This window comes from Anser brachyrhynchus (genome assembly GCF_964034855.1).
Source record: "Anser brachyrhynchus genome assembly, chromosome: 26".
In the NCBI taxonomy this organism is placed as follows: domain Eukaryota; kingdom Metazoa; phylum Chordata; class Aves; order Anseriformes; family Anatidae; genus Anser; species Anser brachyrhynchus.
The window spans coordinates 1,221,515-1,243,343 of record NC_137719.1 but is presented as its reverse complement, the minus strand read 5'-3'; the positions used below and the strand labels follow the sequence as shown (position 1 = coordinate 1,243,343).

Sequence of the window (21,829 nt, the reverse complement as noted above, 5' to 3'; positions counted from 1 at the left end):
CCTCTGATCACTGCTACCTGGGGCTTGCGTTCTTTGCAAAACCAAATCCCCAGGCAGTCCTGTGCCTTTCCCCTGTTCTAAGTCACAGGGTTACAGGAGGCAGTGGCAAGGGAATGTGTCTTAAGGCAACAACAACAGCCAGAAGTGGAAGTTTAAGCTGGAAAAAAAAATAAATAAAGCATATTCCAGCACATGCACAAAACACACAGCAGTTTGTAATGCTGCATAGTTGCAGTGGTCGGAAAGAGCATGGAAGTGGCTGGAAGAGCTGTTCCTCACAGTGGCCCTTGTGAGGATTTAGGGTAAAGGTGAACATGGTGATTCCTGTCAATCCTTTGCAGCTCCATTCATTTAATTTCTGCTGGTGACATTGCTTGACTATGTGTATTTTATCTCCAAAAACTACTCAAGCTTGGTATTTATTAATAACTGTATCTTCCAAGAGACAGTTTGGAGGCTGAATTGTTGAAAAGCTCCAAATCTCTGCTTTATTCTCTATATCTCTGCTTTACTCCCAAAAATTGCTGTGTTCTCAGCAGGGTCTGATGTTTGGCTACTTTAAAATGAATGAGCCATTTCCTTGCTCTGTACAAATCAGTCACGCATTCTTGCATCATTTCTGTTTTGCAGTTAACACACCTTAGGAGTCTGATTTCTGCACCAAAAAGTGCAAGATTATACCAGCAGCTCCTGAGCAGGAAGGAGCAGTCAATGTAACAGCCCTCAAACTTGTGGGTTAGTTCCCAACAAACCAAGTTTGCCAACTTCTCATTTAATTTAATTCCACCCACCCCACCCCACCCCACCCCCCCTTGAGTGTATCTTCATACATACATTTACTGGCCAAAGGAGCCCTTGGTGTGAACAGCTCCAGTGAAATATTGCACCATCTTAACAAGACTAAAACATGAAATATATCCTAGTTACACATCATAAACTTAATGTTTTATGCACAAGGTAGGGGGAGGAAAAAATAAATTTTTTCCTGATTTAAAGAAAAAAAAAATCCAAGGAAGTGAAAGTGAATCATTTCAACCCTCCTTTGAGTAAAAAAAATCATGTCACTCTTCAAACTTTTTATGTTGTGCCCCTTTCTGGTTGGCTCTAGACATTTCCAAGCTGTGAAAAACTTTTCAGTACATTCAGTCAATTCTTCTCTAGACCGCCACAGGCTTCCAAAATCTATGCAAGGCACACCTCCTTGGGCCTTTTAGGAAATCACAGTGATTGATTTTGGCACATATGGTTGATTAGTGGCAACCAAAGTCTGGCTTAGTTCTGAATCCCTTTCAAGTGCCCTGTTTTGATGCAAAGCTGTGTCATGGAGTGGCGTTCAGCAGAATAGCATCATGCAGAGGAATGCAGGTACTGGAGATGATCTGAGACTGGTGCAAAAACACCAGGCTCTGAGACAAAGCACTGAGTGACTGAGGGTACACCTTGGATATACAAACTCCTGAAGATGAAAACAGCATTTTTGCTGGATTTTTGTATTGAATACCCCTATGGATACTCAACCAGGAATGACAGAATTAAATTAAAGGTAGGAACAGGAAATACTGGTTCATTTTTCTGTGGAGGCTGAATGCACTGGGAGACACCTGCTGCCTTGCACAGAGCAAGGAAATGCCTGCCAGCATTGTACTTATGGTTTAGGAGAAACCCCCATCTATGTTCCATTTCTGCATCCTACCCACCCACCCAGCACATGGCAGGTTGGACAGGCAGCAAGCAAGGTGGAGGCCAGAAAACCCTTCTTTACATTTGGACATGAGCCATAATGGAGCACATGAGACCAGTCCAAAGCTTTTGCCCTCAGGTTCACCCGAGGGCAGCAGGTGAGTGAACAGCACAGCAAGAGGTGATAAAACAACACAGAAAAGCTGGCACGCTGCAAAACGGGGTGATGATGCTGGTTGGATCAAGCGCTGGAGCATCCCAGTGAGGGAAAGTGTATGGCAGGACTCTCATGGGTGCCTGATGGAGCCTGGGAACTGATTAGGTGAGTGTGTTGGAGTAGAAGCTGAAGCTTTCGGAGACAGTTTTGGAGTCACTGCGGGAGGAGCCATTGGAGGTCATGTCTACAGAGAGACGTTTGGCTTTGTTGCTCTCCTCCAGCTCCTCCTCAGCTGCACCAACCGCTAAGGATACGGTGGTCTCTATCCGGCTGACCTTGTACATGCTGCTCTGTGTCTGCAGGTACCTGGCTGACTTCATTTCCAGGCCCTCGTACTCACCAGCGCTGACAAATGGGCACCATCGAAATACATGCTTGAAGCCTACACGAAACCTGCCAGGGCAGAAGAGATGGGGAAAGGCAGAGGTGAGGAATGTACGGATGGGGAAAGGACACCATTATATGTGTGAGGCCAGAGCTAAGCACTGCAAAACAATGAAAAAAATGCTACTTTCCACTAAGTGGTGAAAAAAAAACACTGATAAATCTCAGTTAAGTGTGAGGGCTGTCTTGATACATGCCTCATATCCTGCAGGGCCTTTAGGAAAGACTTATTAAGGTAAGTCTTGTATTATCCCCACAATACAAGCAGCCCCTAGCAGAGTATGGAACAGAGCTATCCTGGAAAATCTCTCCATTCAAAGTCTCCTCCATCAGACTCCTCTGTGTTTCCATCCTCTCCGCACCCTGCTGTGCTGAGATGCTGCTGCAAGTCATTCAAACCCACCTGTCATTGAGGCAGCAATAGATGATGGGGTTGTACATGGTGGAGCTCATGGCCAGCCACATGATAGCCAGGTAGACCTGCTGAATGAACTTCTGCAGGTACCACTCGCGGTTGAAATACTGCAGGGTGAAGTAGATGTGGTAGGGTAGCCAGCAGAGTGCGAATGTGCACACCACGATAATCATCATCTTCACCACCTGTGAGAAGAGAGGGCAGGGAAGCAAAGTCATCTGTTGACACCCCAGAGGTGGGGTGTCACACTCCAAGAGGGGCCAGGGTCTTGCCTTGGAGACCTTTCCAGTGAGGAACACATGGCCAACACCTTGACTAAACCATGCATGGTCATGGAGGACACACATATGCAGGACACGTCCCGCACCATTAGCAAAAACAATTAAACGAACTGTGACCTGTTTCCACTTTGATAAACTCTTTTTGGCTGTGGTTACTTGGGACTGAGCTCCTAATGTGCCTGAAGCTCCTTACCTTCCGCTTAGCCGAGACCTGCTCATGGTAGCGGTCTGAGGAGTCACCAGGTATCTCGCTTGCCCAGAGGGTGATGCTGACCACAGTGTAGGCGCACCCTATCACCAGGAGCGGCAAAAAGTAGATCAGGACGGTCATGCAGAAGTGATACCTAGAAAAAGTGAAGGATGTTGAGTGTGTCCTCTACCTATTCAGTTTTTTTCTTGCAAACCAATCTTGGAAGCAGAGTTTCACAGGGGCAGAGGGAATTTGGCACAATTCCTGCAGAGAAGTTGACTGCAGAGCTTGGGGTTAGGAAGAACTCCCTAGTTTCATCCCAATCTCCTCCAAGCCTTCACTACTGGCTTTTGGCATGCTGGCACCCTCCCGAGATGGGATAGATAGGACTTGTATTACCTTTGTATAGCAAGGACACCTTAGCTGATGTGGCTCTACTATCACTTGTACTCTACTTACACCCCAATTTATCCTAAAGATGAAAGCTCACTCTTATCAGACCTTTCATCTAGCAGTCCTGTTCAATTTTTGTTTTGTTTTGTTTTTTAACATTTAAAGAATGCTAACATTAAGCTGAAGAGAGATGCAGGATTTCCCTGAATGGCAAATGCTGAGTCTTGGATGCACCTTGCCTGAATCCTGATCCACTGTAGGTTTGGCCAGGCTCAGGCAGCAGAAGGCATAATCCTGGTCCCCTCTGCCAAAAACACAGCTGTGAAGAGCTTGAACAGCTGTGTGCAAAAGACACGACAGTTATCTTTTTTTTTCTTTTTTTTTCTTTTTTTTCCTTTTTTTTTCTTTTTTTTTTTCTAGTTTATAATTGCAAAGCCAAAGCTCAGAGCAGGGCTGCACGAGCTCATGCTTTCACCTAGAGAAAGCCACAGCATGAGCTGTGGGAACGTCCTGCTAGCAAAAGATCAATGTAAGGTTCATAAAGACAATATGGTAGAAATAGACTTTGCATCCATTGTAGCACTGGTCCATGCTGTATTTCTTCCCAGTGTCAATCCAACTGGTTCATTTGGACTTGTGAGCCTGGTAGCATCTTGAAGGGAGGATTCGCAGGTGCAGTGAGACTGACTGTCAGCACACAAGGAAGACAGAACTGGGTGACAGAAATATTTTCATAAACCTGGTGCATATAGTTGAGAAAGGCAATGAGTTAGGGTCCTTGGATGCCAGGCACTGGGTCACACACAAATTTTATGTGGTATTATTATACCTAAACCCTTCCCTGTCATAGAGCGTTTTAAAAACCTTCCTGTGAATTCATCAGCTGTGTTAGTTTTCCAGACTCATGGAAAGGGCAGGATCTTTGCATACTTTTTATAACGTGGATAAGTAAGCATAAAATCAAATGAGAGTCTGAACTAAATAGTTAGCACAGATTTGGGGTTGTTTTGCTATGAAGTCAGTGGGAACCATGAAAGGTTGCAATAGCCATTGGGATTACGGGGGGTTCAGGGAAGGATTTGTATTAAATAGTAACTGCTTAAAAAAAAAAAAAAAAAAAAAGCTTTAAATGTTGTTTTTAACAAACAGGAAGGGAATGGCTGGTCTGACCTTGCAAGTTCCTTCCTACCATCAATGCTTGCAAAAACCTCTCTTCCCTGCAGAAAGACAAGTGATAGCGCTGCAGTTTTCCAACAGTTTTAGGGTACTTGCAAGAATTTTCAGGGAGCTACAGCAGTGCTAAGTGGGGTATGTGCCCATTTCAAATGCAAGGTGCTGCATGTGTTCAAGGCAGTCCAGGCTCTGTAGCCTTGCACTCGCTTGCTGTCCTAAGAGCTATGATTAAATAATCCCTCCGAAGTGTAATGAATGGGTCAGGCTCTTCATGCCTGATGAAACTCCTGCTGCTCTGGCAGGGATGGGGTTGGCCCCGGACCCATGCTGCCATGCCATCTCCTCCTTGTATTGTACCTGCAATCTCATTTGGCCTCCTCTCCACCCAGCACTAATTGCATTTCAGCTGGATTTTGTAGGGCTGTTTTCTATTTTGCTAATTAAAGAGGCGTCTCTGTGGCTCCACAATGAGGCTTTTGTTCTTCCCGTGCAAAGCAGGGTCTTAAACCAGAAGCAAACTCTTGAGGGCGATGCAGAAAAGCCCCAGAGCAACCAGAAGAGCCATTAAAATAATGCAAGCAAGAGGTACCCTCACTTTCAGAGCTACGTGGGCATGGTGGGGAGAGAGATTTCCAAAGCATTCTGCTGTGTTTTTTTTTTGTTTGTTTGTTTTTGTGGTTTTTGTTTGTTTGGTTTGGTTTGGTTTTAGTACTTCAGGTGCTGAAAACCATCCATTTGTTATTCTGTCTTCAAGGACTGCAGTATCAGACCACTGAGAAAAGCCTGGATTTTGCAATGTAAAAGTCTTCAGTGTGAGGATTTAGGGTCTCGTACAGGATGGAGGAGCCCAGAGGAAGTAAGGGACAGGGGCATGAGAGGAGAGGGCATCTCCTTTTGCCTTGCAAAGCCCAGATGGTTGCTGCAGGCTCTTATTTGCCACAGAGGACGGCAAGTGGAGCAGCTTTTCCCCTTCTTTTAACAAACCAAAATGGCAACTAATGAGATCGGAATAGATCAGACATCCATTTCAAAATCAAAAGTGGGAGAGGGAATCAGTAGTTAGCAGCAGCCAGCAGCTGCAGAATCAAATGTAGCTGAGTTTCCAGCTCCTGTTGCAGATACGGCACCTCCTGCTACTGTCTGCTTCCTTAAATAACTGCACCAAGGCCATGCAAGCAGGAAGGGTGTTTGACAGTGGCCCAAACACTCATCTCTGCAGAGTTATTTTGGGGCAATAAAATAACATCTTGTGCTCTGCGCTGTGTGAGTTTGTATGGTCTGGAGAGCCTCTGCTGTGCTCAGCCTGAGCTGCAAATTATTTTCCGTCCCCACCAAATATTCAGACTTTGTTAAAAAGATTAAGCTTAGCATCTGCTTTCCTGGCTGCCCTCAACTGCCTGCAGGGCCTCCAGCTCACCAAAGAGCATGGGATGCTCAGGCTTTGAAGTGGCACCCAGATTCCAGCAGCAAATTATTCATGGGTTAATAGCGGCATTTTTCTCCCAAATTAGCTCTTGAAAAGGTGATGGTCCTGTCATAGAATCATAAAGGTTGGAAAAGACGTTCGAGATCATCTGCTCCAACCATCCCCCTGCCACCAATATCACCCACTAAACCATGTCGTATGGCTGAACAGCAAATGATCTGTCAAAGTGTTGCCCTGAGCTTGCACTGGTCACTGCTTCAGTCTGGGGAACCTGAGGGCTCAGCCCCATCCTGGCCACATGAGCTGAGTTTCTTGCACTGGTCCAGAATAACTAAGGATGAAGACACCTCTGGAGGTCAGCTGGGCCAGCCCTAGCTTATTTCCTGCCTTGCAGAGAGACCTTTGCCAGGCTCAGGTTGGCTTTGAACACCTCTTCATGCATGTGTGTCCCCTGCTTTGGCTCCAGTACAATTTCACAACACTATTTCATTGGTCCATGGAACTGGAGATCACAAATGCCTTTTTTCTTTTTTTTCTTTCTTCTTTTTCCGTAACTCATGACATTTAACTCACTGCATGACTCACAGACTTCAAAGAGCAAACCATGAAGGACTGCATGCTGGCAGTCCAGGGGGGTTGCCCAGACCCATTGGAAATGCCAGATTTAATTAGGTGGTACATTATCGTGTAGGAAAGGTGCTTGCTGAGCCCTCCTAGCCAAACACTCACCTTCCAGCCTGGGCTGACACTGTGTAGAGCCTGTTTTCAGAGCTTGTTTTTTAAGTAGCTTAGTGATTTTGGGGGCATTTGGACTCAGCACATCCCAAAACAGATTTCTCTGTTATTGTCTGGCCAAGATACACCTGACAAAACCCTGTTCGCTTCTTGCAGGAATAACTCGCACCTCCGGGAAGCCTTTAGAGACATAGGTTGCAGAAAAAGTGCTGCAAAAAAGAGAGCCATGTCTGTGTGTGTGACTAAGCCTCCAGGGGCAATGAAGACTACATCCCACAGCCAAAATATTGCATCTCAGCAGTTTTACACGAGTAAATCCTTTTACTCAAGGATTAGCATCCCAGAAGTGCTGGAAGTGTGGCAGAGCATGAGGCAACGTTTAAATTAATTAAATTAAATTAAATTAAGTTAAATTTAAATTTAAATAAACCTTAATACACCCCAAGACGTCATGGATGGAGATTTTGCTACTGTCTACCAGGTAGCACCAGCTTTACCTAGGGTAGGGAGAAGATTTCTTCATCACAGGGGTCCTTCAGCCCTTCCCACCCTTCCCACTTCTTTTTTTTTTTTTTTAATATATTTTTATACATTGACTTGTCACTGCTGCTGGGAAAGTCCAACTCACGTTTTTCCATACACATCGGTGCTGTGCTCTGGCCATGCCACCAGACACACCAGCCGGCCTGGCAGACTCTCCATCACTGAGTAGTAACCCTGGGGGAAGGCCAGCAGGAATGCCAGGAGCCAGATGACACCAATGACCACCTTGGTGGCAGTGGCTGAGAGCCGGGGTTGCAGTGGGTGGATGATAGCCATGTACCTGCAAGGGGGGGAAGAGGAAAAATCAAGGCTTGAAAGTCCCTACATTGCAGCTGCTGTCTCAACTCTCCCATGTGTGGGTTGTACTTTTGACACCCCCTTTGCGCACCCTGGCAGCCCCCCACACCACACAAAAAACATCAAAGAATCCCTTCTGGGAGGGGTTCCCAGCCAATTCTCTTTCAGCAACCTCACCTTGAGATTTGAGTCCCATTTGAGACACTCATTGGCTTTAAGCTGAAAAACAGTGAAAAACACAACCAGCAACCAGCTGCTTCTGCAAAGACCAATTTGCGCAACGCCACGTGCAATGCTGCCATCTGGCAGCACCTGCTTTGGCAGCACCCAATAGTTTTGCACCCAAGCAAAATCGCATCTATACGGTAGATCACAATGCCAAGTATTATAAACAGGAGAACTGAAAATAAGTATACAGGAGTGGCACAGGTGAGGCAATCCAAGCTGTCACCTTTGCCTGCCTGGCCTATGGGATCTTTCATCCTGAACATTAGTTGTCATACATGAGGCAGACTCCAGCAGTGACAGGGCAGATTGAATTTATCCTTCTGCAAATCTGGTTTTGCAAAGCTGACAGCAGTGCTGGAAGGATTAAGTGAGCATGTTGGAAATTTATTTTCCTCCCCCATGACAAGCTTCAGAGAGAGCTGCTATCATATAACAAGGCGACACACTGCATTGTTCTGCATGTGTTACCACCCAGGGTATATGCAGCCTTCTCTATTTCTCTCCTCACCCCAACTCCTTTCAGATGATGGTAAGCTTTTTCTTTTAATTTTTTCATAGATGAAAAGTACTCCCTGTGTTGCATTTTTGTGTGGCCATCTGCTGAGACAAAGGTTCAGGGCTTAATATTGACATATGCAGGAGGCACTGCCATCAGCTCTTCCTCTGCTCTGGGGTACCAAACCTTATCAGCTTTGTTCAGCTGAAAATTCACCGGATAATTATCCCTCTGTAATCTCCACCGGCTGTTTTGGTACCTGAAATGGAAGCTGATTAGGAAGAGTGAAGGCAACGGGTGTTAGCACTGCTCTGACACAGTGGCCAGCAATGCACTTAAGGGTCTATGAGGCCTCCTGGTTTCTGCATCCACATTGCCCATTTTCCCCTCATTGGACCACAGTCAGAGCTGGATGAGGTTTGGTTGGGTTTTAGCACAGGGTTCAAAGTGTTTTATCCTTTGTGTCTGCTCCCAAGAAGCAAGGTGTCATCGCACCCAAGTTTGCAGCTGTGCTCAATCCAACAGTTCAAGTTCAAAAATGTGAAAGGTGGAAAATGAGGGATTTCTGAGAAAGTTGGGCCATTTCTGCTGAAATATTTGCCTGGAAAAACATCTGAAATTGCGACCTCTGGAAAGCAAACCAGCGCCTGATTGCAACCAGCCAGAAATGCTCTTACATCTCTGACCTAATTTCTACCTATGAACTTTGGAGGACTTTACTCATCAGTATAAAGCACTTTATGGCTGCACAAGCCCTTGTAGGTGATAAAATGTCCAAATAATTGCTGAAATGATGGACTAAACCGCAAGCACGTTGCATAGAAACCTTTCCAACTGCCATCGATTTGTCTGCAATGCTACCTGCTCTTGCACTCTTGATGGTGAGGAGACAGAAAAATTAGTAAGACTATCACACTGAAGAGCCAAGGAAGAAAAGAAATGCACCAGCATGGCAAGGACCAGGTCAGGGAGCAGGAGGGAGTGAACTAGTGGTGTTTTGGGTAAAACTGCCCCTAAATATTATTTTTTGGCAGCAATTCCCAAACTGCCAGTCCTAAGTGACATCTGAAATAGTCCTCAGGGATGCTCTGGGCTTCAGCCGTCTATCAGGAATAAAAATGGAAATAATGCCAGTTCTCACAGACAGGGGCTTTGACAGGGAATTAAAAAATATAATAAAAAGGGTCTGGGCTCCTTGGATGAGCTGGTATTATGGACCACAAAAATGCTGGAGATAGATGAAAATGTACAAACATGCTGAAAATAATTAGACCATTATTTCATATTAAGATATCGTAGAATTATATGATAATTGTATCACTAAGCAGAAAATTGTTCTAACATTTTAGGAACTGTTTCCTTTTTGGTTTTATCTTTTCCTTGACAAGAACATTTAATGCAAAATTAAAGTGTGGAGAAGGGGGGAGCAGAGAATATGATTTTGTGGCCTCTTTAGCTCAGATGACAGTCACTGGCTTGCTTATATTGGGGTGGAAAAGCATCAATATGGGGAGTAAACCAGCTTCTTTTGCTTTCCTCCAGTGCTGAGTCTGTCCATCTCAAATAACTTTCATTTTCTTGCTGATGAGTTAGACTTTACACATTTCTCTACCCTGTAAGTTTGTGTGTTCCTGTGTGTGCTTTTCTGGGAATGCAGCTGCAACGCCCAGAGTATCTGCAAGATGCTAGTGGACGTTTGGCCCCACGTGCAGTTGTGGGCAGGTGGTTTTCAGCATTGGACTTTAAGGCATCAATCAGAGCTTAAGTGCCAGGGAGCTATGCCCTCCTCAGCTCGGCCTCACAGGTCCCAGCCACACCAGTGAGAAGCGGGCTCTCAAAAGCAGGCTAATGGGTTTATTAGCTCATATTTCTCCTCACAAAGTGTCTCTGTGGCCCCACCTCGTCCATCTCCCTGTATCCTATTAGAGAGAGAGATTTCTTTCTCCACCATCCGAGAGGGTGGTTTCCTTGACTGTAAAGGAACTGGGTGTTGCAGCTTGCTGGGGAGCAATCATTCTCAGGAGGCAAGAAAGAGGGGGGACACTCTTGTATGAGTATCCTGCCCTCGCCACTGCAGCATGCAGCAGGTAAAGAAACACCATGGGCTCTTGAAGTCCCAATTCTTCGTGGGGAATGGGCTCTTAGTTGAGGATTTAAGGGCAGATTTCATACATTAGGGAAAGGTTTATTTCCTGGTGCTCTGCAGGTGGTGCATGGTGTGAAGCACCAGGAACAGGGGTGTTTGCCTTGTATTAGGCTGCAGAAGGTGTTGGGTCAGGAAGACCTGCTCTTCAAGATAGAGTGACCTGCTGTTGCTCACCTTTTGGATGGGAGTCCCCCGCATTCGAGTAAAAAACTGCAGGTTTTGCAAGCCCAGTGCTGCTCAGCTTATTGCAGGAGAGACCCAATGCTGTGCAGCAGCACATCCCTTGCTCCTTTCCCCCAGAATGGCCACCACTCCGCAGTGGGGCTGCTGATGGCTCCATTTGTCAGCAGCTTAATAAATCCACCCCATTTAATTGGTCTGGCACTAGAGGACACAACTTTATGCCAGATACTTTCCTTTTTTCTGCTCAATGACATAGGCAATGCCATTTGCTGTTGTTTAAATATTTTATTGCATTTTGGAGGGGGGGTTGTTACAATGATGATGCAATAGCATTTGAGTACAATGTTGTACAGGGTAACTCTGAGTGTATCAGTCATTAAATATATAGGTGGCTACACTGCCTCAAATGTACTATTCATCGCATCTGGAAATCTGCAGTCTGCCTGGATAACTAACATTACACAATTCTTTCCACCCTCAAGGAGATGTGATTAAATAATAGCAAAAATTTATGAGGCATTTTTCATCCCAGAGTTTCCTTATCTTCTTCATTAAGTAATAAGGATACAACAGATAAGAGATGAGTAACCCATGGGATGCAGAATTTATGCTGTGTTTTACTGCCCAGCAGTTTCCCATCCTGAATAAAGAGGGTTTTAGTGCAGTGTCAGTCCAGAGAGGGGCATGCAGCCTAGTCAAAGTAGATGCCCTGGACTGAATTGGGTCAAATACTTGAAAGCAATTGCCTTGAGATCAGATTTTTGCCTGCTGGGCATGGAACAGGTCCTTCTTACCCTAGAAACAAAAAAAACTTCTCAGTGAGAAAAAACTGCTTTTACCATGGAATCATTAAGGTTGGAAAAGACCTCCAAGATCTTCTGGTCCAACCCTGCCCCCACCATCAATATTGCCCACTAAAACATGCCTCTAAGTACCACCACATCCAACCTTTCCTTAAACATCCCCAGGGATGGTAATTCCACCACCTCCCTGGGCAACCCACTCTGGTGCCTAACCATGCTTTATGTGAGGACTGCATCACAACAGCATGAATGCAAAAATGCCACTCCTCCAGCAGGTTTAGACAGCAAAACCCAGCCCACCTGCCTCATCTTGTCATTCTGGCCTCAAATGCCACATATCTGGATGATGTCTGAGGATGCTAGCCTGTCCTCAGACCCAAGTGATGCTCAACACTCTGGAAAGTATCTTCATCAAGCAGGAGGCTGCAGGTTTCTCACAGGCATTTCCCCGCAGCACCAATGCAGCACAGCAGCTTTGCATTTTGACAGCAATTCCATGTTTCCTTCAAGCACTATTAAAAAGGACAAGTTAGCCACAGGCAAACAGTGACCTGAATTACGCCAGCAGCTCTGCGATCTTCCATGCCTTTCCGAACAGCACTCCTCATGATTCAAATGCCATGGCCATGTTTGGTTTGAAAAGCCAAATGCAGACAAAACAGGATCAACCCCCAGTTATTTGCAGAAGGCTAGTAAGGAGGCATAAGGCTCCCTCCTGCATTCATCACATTTGCTGATAGTGCCCAGGTAGGATGGAAGAGAAGGACCCAAAGCACCCTGTTGGGAGAATTTGTGCTGGTGCTGTTATTTGAAGCATCTGTAGGACCTCATTAACTACTGCCTAAAGAAAGTGATTAGTCCTGGCACTGGTTTATAGCTGGGGAATGAAGGTGGGAAATACAGGGTTAATGACCCATGAGAGCTGTTGCACTTACTGCATTTGTGAGTCTCACTGCACCACTGAAGTGTTAAGAATACATTAAGAAATCTATCAAATAAGTGAAATATCTTACCCGAGGCCCTCAAACTCCTATGGTAGCTTGTGCCAGCACCCACCCTGCAGATGAGCACTGTGATCACCTCAGAGGCATGTCTAAAACCTGAGTCTCCTACACCTCCCAGCCACCAAACTGTTCAAACTGTTGCTGTTTCATCAGTTACGCATTTATTGCCACAGGGATTTTAAGCCCCCTCCTCTTTCCAAAGGAGGATGTAATTTATTTTTTGACAGGCTGAATTAATATCTAATGAGCAATGGGGAATTAATTCTGTCAGACCAGAGACTACGTCTGGGAGCAGGGACATAAAGCATCTTTGATGAGTGACCCCTAACCTTGTCCATCCCCAGCCCCCTGCTTTCTAGCCCCGGCTGGGAAATCAAGGCTTCAAGCCAGCCCTGTGCTGGGTCTCCAGTGGCTTTGTAGAGTTTTTGTAGTGTTCAACTGTGCTTGATTTTTTGAGAATGCAATAAGCTGCTTCTGTTATTGCTAGCTGGCATGTAGGAAATGGCACAGGGCAGCTGCTGCAGGGCTGGCCCCAGCTTGCCCCTTCAGGCCCACTTCACTCCCCCTTGCTCTTCATCTTCCAAATTACATCCCAGCAGAGCAAGACTACACATTGTCAGGCATAAATCAAAGTTCTGCCCTGCACCCCCCAGAAGACCATTAAGTCAAGATTAAAAAAAAAAAACACATGCTATATTAGGGTGTAAATGACTAATTAATCTGTCTGTGCACTGATGTAATTTGTCCTCTCCAGAGGGTTTCTTTCTGCATTAATTGCCTCTTAGGGAAGGCACTGGGTCACTGAGCTGGCGAATATATTCCTGGTATTCAGCTGGTTCATCCAACCTGGGAGTTCAAGCTTGCAAGCTGTAAATAATTTTCCGAGCCAATTTTTCTGCTGCAAATAATATGGGGTTGGGGAGATATTAACAGGTCTCAGCTGCAGGCTAGCAATTTTAATAGCCACAGAGGTGAATGAAGGTTTGCAGATTTGATACTTACTCTGCGGCTCCTGCTGGCAAATTGATGGATCTTGAGATGCCTAATGTAATTTAAGCCATTTGGAGAAGAAAAAAAAGTGGGGGGAGAGGGAGGGGAATGTAAATAAGATTCCAGTTTGATTGCCTAGCCCTGCTTGCTGGTCTGGCAGCATTAGTGCTGGTGAACATAGGAGAGGGGGGTATCTTAGTGAGCAAAAGCAGCAACTTGGCTGAGGAGCTACAGGAGGTTGGTCCCACTGTATGTCATTTTTATAGCTGGTTTAGAGTTAAGACACTTTGCAGAAGAAGGGAAATTGCTTTGTATTAACTACCTCAACTGCTGCCCTGTCCGAACTCTGACTTCGTGGCATGGTTGTCACCCTTCTCATTGTCCATTCCCAGGCACTGTATGTTCTGTCTGCAGTGTTTTTGTTTATGCTCACTTAAATCTTTGAGACTAGAGATGATTTTTTTTCTGATTCTGCAGACAATCCAGGATTCTAACCTTCTGCTGTATTCCTGGTCATCTGTCATCAAGGAAACTCATTCCTCCTTCAGAAGTTTGCTAACAGTGCAGGCAAATGGTGGTGCTCCGAAATTAATCTGGGTTCCACGGAGAGAGAAAACGTGAACTGTTTGTCTAAAGTTGCTCCCTCCTATTCTCCATAGATATTTCAACAGCCTCTTAGGGATGTCCAGAGGTGGTTTTTTTGTTTGTTTTCATTTGCTCAATGTGTGGCAGCAAATTAGCTTGGACTCAGCATGGGCACTTTTCCTAGTTTCTCCTGGGACAGAGTTTTGTTTTCTTCCCAGTAGCTGGTACGTGGGCTACTAAGATGGTGAAGGGCCTAGAGCGGAAGACGTATAAGGAGTGGCTGAGGTCACTTGGCCTGTTCAGCCCAGAAAAGAGGAGGCTGAAGGGAGGCCTCATCGCAGTCTACAGCTTCCTCAAAAGGGGGAGTGGAGGGGCAGGCGCCGATCTATTCTCCTTAGTCACCAGCGATAGGACCCCAGGGAATGGTGTCAAGCTGAGGCAGGGGAGGTTCAGGCTGGATATCAGGAAGAGGTTCTTCTCTGAGAGGGTTGTCGCACACTGGCACAGGTTCCCCAGGGATGTAGTCACAGCACCAAGCTTGTCAGAGTTTAAGAAGCATTTGGACTGTGCACGTAGTCACATGGTCTAAAATTTTGGGTAGACCTGTGTGGTGCCAGGAGTTGGACTCGATGATCCTTATGGGTCCCTTCCAATCAGGATATTCTATGATTCTATGTGCCGTGTCTTGGATTTAGGAGCAACATAATGTTGATAATGCAGTGATGTTCTAGCTGTTGCAGGGCAGTGCTTACACTCAGGTAAGGACTTTTCTGCTTCTCCTACCACCCTGCCAGTGAGAAGAATGGGGGTGCACAAGAAGCTGGGAGGGGACACAGCCAGGACAGCTGGCCCAAACTACCAAACGGATATTCCATACCAGACCATGTCATGCGGGACAATTAATAGGGGGTGGCTGGCTGGGGTGGGGAAGACCACTGCTTGAGGATGAGCTAGGCACTGGTCAGCAGGTGGTGAGCAATTGTGCTGGGCATCACATGCTTTGTACATTCTGCTGTTATTATCATCATTATTACTATTTCTCTTCCTTTTTCTGTCCTATTAAACCATCTTTATCTCAACCCATGAGCTTTTACTTTTTTCCCCTCCCAGCTCTCTCCCTCATCCCACTGGGGGGGTGATGGGGGAGGTGAGCGAATGGCTGTGTGGTGTTTACTGGTCATGAAACTAATTTGGTATTGGTACTCAGCATTGCCATCACCTTCATACTTCAGAAACCACCTTTCGAAAACTGCTAATAATTACACTTTTTCTACTGAGGGAGCCAATCTATGAGGGGGACAGAGAGGACGTTTTTCCCCACTTCTTCCCTCTCCCTCTCTTTCACCTTCCCCTTTTTCTCCAGGATAGTTACAATAGCTCTTCAAAACTCTAAATATCCTTGGGATGTTCAAACCAGCATGTTCCTATTGTTACATCTCCTGAATGTATTTCAAGTTTAGTTTAAGGTTAAACAACCACGTAAGAATGCCATCCAGAGATCTGGCCCGGGGCAGGACAGTTACGAGTGGCAGGGAGGGCGGGAGGATATGGGCAGGCACCTATAGTAGCAGGCACCTCTAGTGCTTTGGAACTTCACACCTGACCAAGTGCAGAATCCTAGAAAACTGGCAAAATGCTTGAAAAAGGTGTGTCATCACCCTGACAATTCCAAAGAGACACAAATCACTGCAACACGCTGGGGCTTGGCCTACACTTACCAAGCTGTAATCAACAACAATCCAACCCCTGTGACATGCCCCATGGCTGGGCCAGAGAACCACCCTGTGCCAGTGTCAGTCACCCCATATGCAAAACAAAACAATGGATGAGGAAGTCAGGTCATTTAGAAAGGAAAGGAACTCCTACTCAAATAGGGGAGAAGGAAGAAGACAATGAGGCAGGCTACCCCAGCATAGGGCCATCACAGGGAACAGGAGGATGAAGAGAAAGAAAATCAGCAGTAACCACCCAATCCCTATCCCTGGGTGAGCTGCGATATATGCAAAGACTTTCCAGCCATTGTCCAGGCAAGCACATTGTCCCCTGGCTGCTGCAATGCTGGGATTTTAGGGCTGGTAGCCTGGAATTAGAGGTCAGGGAAGCCAAGCAGCTGGGATCCCTCTCTAGGGAAGGGGGCACTGAGAAAGCCATTGGAAATGGGGCACAAGCCCTCAGCCTCTGCAGGCGGCTCCTGTCAGGTGTGAAGGAAAGGGATCCCTTCAAGGAAGACGTTGTGGGGTTGCTGAGGCTCGAAGAACAGCAGATGCTGACTGCTATCACAATGCTGCACCAGCGGCAATATCGCACCCACCGAGACTCCCTGATTCCCATCCATAAGCTGAGTCATTGACTGGAGAGCCAAGGAGTGATCAGCAAGACTCACTCAGTCTTTATCCTTCCCATATGGCCAATGAAGAGTGGAGACTAACGGGAGACTATCGTTACTTGAATGAAGTCACGCCACAGCTGAGTGCTGCCATGCCAGACATGCTAGAACTTCCATACAAACTGGAGTCAAAGGCAGCCCTATGGGATGCCACAACCAATATTGCTAATGCATTTTTCTCCATCCCTTTGGCAGCAGAGTAAAGGCCCCAGTTTGCTTTCACTTGCAGGGGCGTCCAGTCCACCTGGAATCAACTGTTCCAGGGGTGGAAACAGCCCTACCATTTGCCATGGAGCGATCCAGACTGTACCAGAACAGGGGGAAGCTCCTGAGCAGCTGCAATACATCGATGGCATTATTTTGAGGGGCAGCTCAGCAGAGAAAGTTTTTCGAAAAGTGAAGTAAGAGAGTCCAAGTCCTTCTGAAAGATGGTTTTGCCATAAAACAAAGTAAGGTCAAGGGACCTGCATAGGAGATCCAGTTTTTAGGAACAAAATGGATGATGGGCATGGTCAGATCCCATGATGTGATCAACAAAAGAACAGCTATGTATCCACCAAAAGCAAAAAGGAAACACAAGCTTTTTAGGTGTTGTGGGTTTTTGTAATTCCAAATTACCATCTGATTGTAATCCCTGTCTATGAAGTGACCCAGAAGAAGAAGGATTTTAAGTGAGGCCCTGAGCAATAACAAGCCTTTGAACAAATTAAATGGGAGATTGTTCATGCAGTAGCCCTTGGGCCAGTTCTGGCAGGAGGAGATGCAAACAATGTGCTCTACGCCACAAATGCAGAGAATGGCCCCAGCTGGACCTGCTGGCAGTAAGCCAGAAGGAGACTTGAGGTTGACCCCTAGGGTTTTGGAGTTGGGGATACAGAGGAGCTGAGGCCTGCTATCCTCCAAGTGAAAAAGCAGCACATGAAGGGGTTCAAGCTGCTTTGGAAGTGGCTGGTACTGAAGCACAGCTCCTCTTGGCAGCCCACCTGCCGGTGCTGGGCTGGATGTTCAAAGAGAGGGTCCCCTCTACACATTTAGCAAAAGCCACCTTGTTAGTCAACAGAAGGGGAGCTGCCAACCCAGCCGGCCCTGCCCAGTCCCACCTCTTACGTACTGCAGAAGGAGATAAAGTCCCTGTGGTGCACATAAAGGATGTGCTGAGGAAGACAGCCTGGGTTATTCAAACCTCAGGCAAAGGCAAACCCATCCGTGGGACTGCTTTTGCTCAAGGACCTGAGTGCACTGATATGCTTGACAGCAAAGTACGTATCATACTGTCTAGTGCCAAATCAAGCTGCCTGGCCTCCAGTTCTGCAGGATGCTGAGACGCAGCATCATGGTTTTTCCTGAGCAGACAATACCAGCTGCCAACCTTGACTTCTGAATTTCCTGCCATTGTTGCAGGGGTCAGAATAGTGCTTGGTATAAAATTAATTTTATATTATTTTTTTTCCCTGAGTGGTTGTGCCCAGTCTGAAATAGGTCCTGGTAAAACAGCAGTCCTAGGTTCAAGGAAAAGCCTTTTTCTTGCACAAATCCATGGCAGGCCTTGCAAAAAAGCCACTGGGAGAATCAAACCCACTTCCCTTCTTGTTCTCTCACAGATGCTGTTACAGCTGTGCTGAGTCTTTCAAAGGTGATTTTGTACCTTCTGGTGAGGACATTCTGGAAACTGCTTGCAGAAAGCAAAAGTGGAGATGATTTAGGTGAGCAATCTGCACCTGATGCTCCTCTGAGCCTTCAGGTTACGTATTCAGCTGCTGTGATAGATGGCTTAATACACCTTGGGAAACAAAGCACATTCAGTTCTGTATTTCTATTTTTTGGTGAAAATCAGAACCCCAGTCATTTCAGATACTGTGCATATAACTCATTTTGCTGAGCCTTCGTGGCTCTGTTGCTCTTACAGAGAGTACTGAAGTGAAGCACTTGCCTTCCATGTTACCACACCACTTATGTTGCTTGCCATGTTATTTTTTTTTTTTCTTTTTGGGTCCCTGGAACAAGTTCCTGCATCTAACACATTTAATTACTATTGTCAGGTCTCAGGCACAGGAAAACAGGCCATTTTCCAGCACTTCGAGATGCTGCATGCTCCATGCCTAAGGGTCAGAAAACAGGCTTTGCTGCCTCCATTCCCAAATTTCCCACCTCCCTCAAAATCTGGGGCCAAGAAATGCAGGAGGGAGCTCTGTGCAGGCAGATGGGACAGTATTTGTACACCAAGGCTGCAGCTTCTTTTGGCTCCTACTTGGCAGGTGAGCCAGGCCTGCATGCATGAGTTTTGCAGTCCACCCATGGGAAAACCCAGCCTCTGTTGAGGGATTGCACATATAAGAAGAAACCTGGAAATGCCAATTCCCCCCAGAATTCAGCCCCGGGCTCCTGGACCTGCCTTTGCTCCCCATTTTCCTCATTGTCCCCTAGCTTCTCTTGTCATATTTGCTTTTGCAGTTGTTCAGGGATGCAGACTGAAAGCTAAAGGCAAGCTGAAAATAAAAATAAATAAATAAATAATAAAAATGAAAAAATCATCTGCCTAATTCATCCTAACCTGAAAGGGAATTTGCCCACTGATCCCCAACATCCTTAAAACAGACAGTCCTGAAACAGAGCCAGCAACACCATCAGGTGGGAACAGAGCCATTCTGGTAGCATTCCTCTTTTTATTTATCACTGCTTTTGTTTTCCTCATATCTCCAGTACCAGAGCTTTGCTATGTCCAACTGATTTTGGGGAGAGGTAGGCTCACAGGCTTATAACCACGCCACAGCAAAACAAAACCTGAGCCTGTTTTTAACGACCATCATCCATCTCAAGCTCCGTTTTCCAAGCTGTTAGTGTGTGACTTAAGGCAGCACTGTAGCTTCTTGCTGGGATATATCTGTGCCAGCTTGTGCAGTACTTACACTTCAGCTCAAAATGTGCTGGCATATGGTAGTGCAAATCCCCCCCCCCGCTCCAAAGCGGAAATGTGTTTTACTCCCTGGAAAGTAGTACCAAAAAGAGGTATTGCAGAGCAGAGCTGTCTTTGGGGAAATATGCTGCACTGGAAAATGTATTGTGCTGGTATTCAAGAGGGAATTGCAAAGCTGCTTGGATGTATCAATTTATAACTAGTGCTAGTATGAAAAAGCCATGAAATCCAAGATTGGGAGATTGGGTGGAGGAAGTGAGGGAGTTGCATACCAGAGATGCTTGGAGGAAGCCTTGGCATGGCTACTTCATGTCTGTCAACCTCTGCTCCTTCCCTTTGAGGTGACAAATGCAACATCCCTTGTGCCACTGCACCCTACCAAGTGCTGCTGAACTTTCTATCCTGTAAAACTGCAAGTGGGATCTCGCTCTACCAGCAGTCCCCAGCCCGTCAGTAGCACCCAGACAGGTGTCAGTAAAAGGAAAAGCAACTAAATATGCTGGCTACAGCCAAATGAGGTGAATCCATGGCATCTCCCTCCCCTTTGACTCACAGTAACAAAATCAAAGCAGTTTTGCAAGATTCTGCAGCTGGGAGGGAACATGATGACAGGCAATGCAACAACACACACCTGCCAAGTTGAGACGCCTTTCCCAAGCTCAAGCATCTCTCAGAGGCTCCTTAGGCAACCAAGATCAAGCAATGGGAAACACCTCCTGCAGTACAGCGGCACAAGTTCAACACATGTATTTAGTGCCCCGAGGTGATGTCTTTTTGTGCCAAATATCAAGTTTGCTTTTAAATGAGAATGTTGGGGAAAGAATGGACAGCTCTGGAGAGAAGCTGGGAAGGGAAGGGAAGGGAAAGGACAGAGCAATGCTACAAACGCACACCCAATTACACACTACCAACATGCCTTCTCTTGAGCTCCTTTTGCAGAGCAGACAAAGAATTCCCTGAGCCCCCCAGAGACAGGGTGAGGAGAGTGCTTTTTTCAAGCACCCTTACCAAAATGAGCTGTATTTTAACTGCAGTGTTCTTCTACAGCCAGAGATCAGCCAGAGCTAAGCACAGCACCCAGGTAGAGGCAGATCTGCAGAGCAGCACCCTGCAGGGTGCAGGGAGGGTTTGGGGTTTGATGCTCGGAGCTCACCTGTCCAGGGCGATGGCTGTCATGGAGTAGATGCTGGCAAACACAGCAGCAATGGGGAAGAAGTTGTGAAACTTGCAGTATATCAGACCGTAGTACCACTCATTGTGGATGGCGTAGGTGAAATTCACCACTGTGTTGAAGGCAGACATGGAGGCTTCAGCAAAAGCCAGGTTCACCAAGAAGTAGTTGGTGACAGTGCGCATCCTCTTGTGAGCCAGGATGATCCACATCACCACCACGTTCCCCACCACTGACACCACCACGATGAGGGCGTAGGCAACAGCCCACAGAGCCACCTGCCACAGGGGCTGAATGAACTGGTTGGTAGAAGAATCATTCAGGGTGGTGTTGAACAGCCACTGGTGCTTCAGCTCTGCTTCCAGCGGCACAACGTTATCCATTGCGATGTGGTGCGCCAGCCCAGGCGCAGGGATGCCTTGAGGCACAGCACCCTCCTGCTTTAGGGTGCAGTAGCTCAGGGTGCGAGTATGCTTCGGGGCACTGGTCTGTCCTGGTTAGGCCACCGCAGATCAGGGAATGCAGCACGTTTGGGGTGCAAGCGCCTCCTGGTTCATAGCGCAGCCACTTTGGGGTTGAGAACCCTCCCGGCTCCGCGCGCGGTTGCTTTGGGGTGCGCAGCTGGTGGAGGCTGCGGCTCCCTCCCGCCTCCGGGTGCGGCTGCAGCGGGGCGGCCGGCCACGGCAGGGCGACGCCGCTTTCGGGGCACAGCGGCCATGCAGCCGCTACCTCCGCGAGCTCCCGGGGGTCGGCAGGGGCTCGGCCGGCGACGCGGGGCTCCTCCCGGGCCGCGGCTCCCCCCGCCCCGGCCGCAGCCGCTGCCGCGGAGCCGAGGCGCGGCCCCGGCTTTTATGGGCGGCGCGGGCGGCGCCAGCGACCGCTGAGCGGAGCCGGAGCCGGAGCCGGAGCCCGGAGCCCTCCCCCGGCCCCCCCTCCGCTCCGCCCAGGCTTCTCGCAGCCTCTCTGCAGCTGCTTTGCTCCCTCAATCCCCCTGCTCTTGAGTTCGTGCTGAGGGGCTGACGGGCGTCGGGGTCGAGCCCGCCTGAAGCGAGCTGCGGTTCGTCTCTACAAAGTCGCTCGGAGTTTTAAACGTGCCTTGAGGCGTAAAGCTTGCATGCAGCCTTTCCCATGTTACAGCTGCGGTGTTTGCCCGGTCAGTTCTATGCTGTGGATGGTGAATGCTTTGCAT

General features: G+C 47.2%; 1 protein-coding gene across 1 annotated transcript; it reads right to left on the bottom strand.

Moving 5' to 3' along the window:
* Nucleotides 1-923: 923 nt before the first annotated feature.
* Nucleotides 924-21,491, bottom strand: TACR1 (tachykinin receptor 1). The gene is made up of 5 exons (XM_080568342.1): nucleotides 20,623-21,491; nucleotides 7,523-7,717; nucleotides 3,171-3,321; nucleotides 2,685-2,881; nucleotides 924-2,290 (listed from the first exon to the last, which is right to left on the bottom strand). The coding sequence occupies exons 1-5, from the start codon at nucleotides 21,021-21,023 to the stop codon at nucleotides 1,999-2,001; spliced, it is 1,236 nt and encodes a 411-aa protein (XP_080424468.1). The 5' UTR covers nucleotides 21,024-21,491; the 3' UTR covers nucleotides 924-1,998.
* Between the last annotated feature and the right edge of the window lie 338 nt (nucleotides 21,492-21,829).

Coding starts and splice junctions, on each gene's coding strand:
- TACR1 (XM_080568342.1), bottom strand. CDS start 21,023: ATGGATAACGTTGTGCCGCTGGAAGCAGAGCTGAAGCACCAGTGGCTG. Junction 7,718..20,622: donor ACAGCCATCGCCCTGGACAG/GTGAGCTCCGAG, acceptor CCCCCCTTGCAG/GTACATGGCTATCATCCACC. Junction 2,291..2,684: donor TATTGCTGCCTCAATGACAG/GTGGGTTTGAAT, acceptor CTGCCCTGGCAG/GTTTCGTGTAGGCTTCAAGC.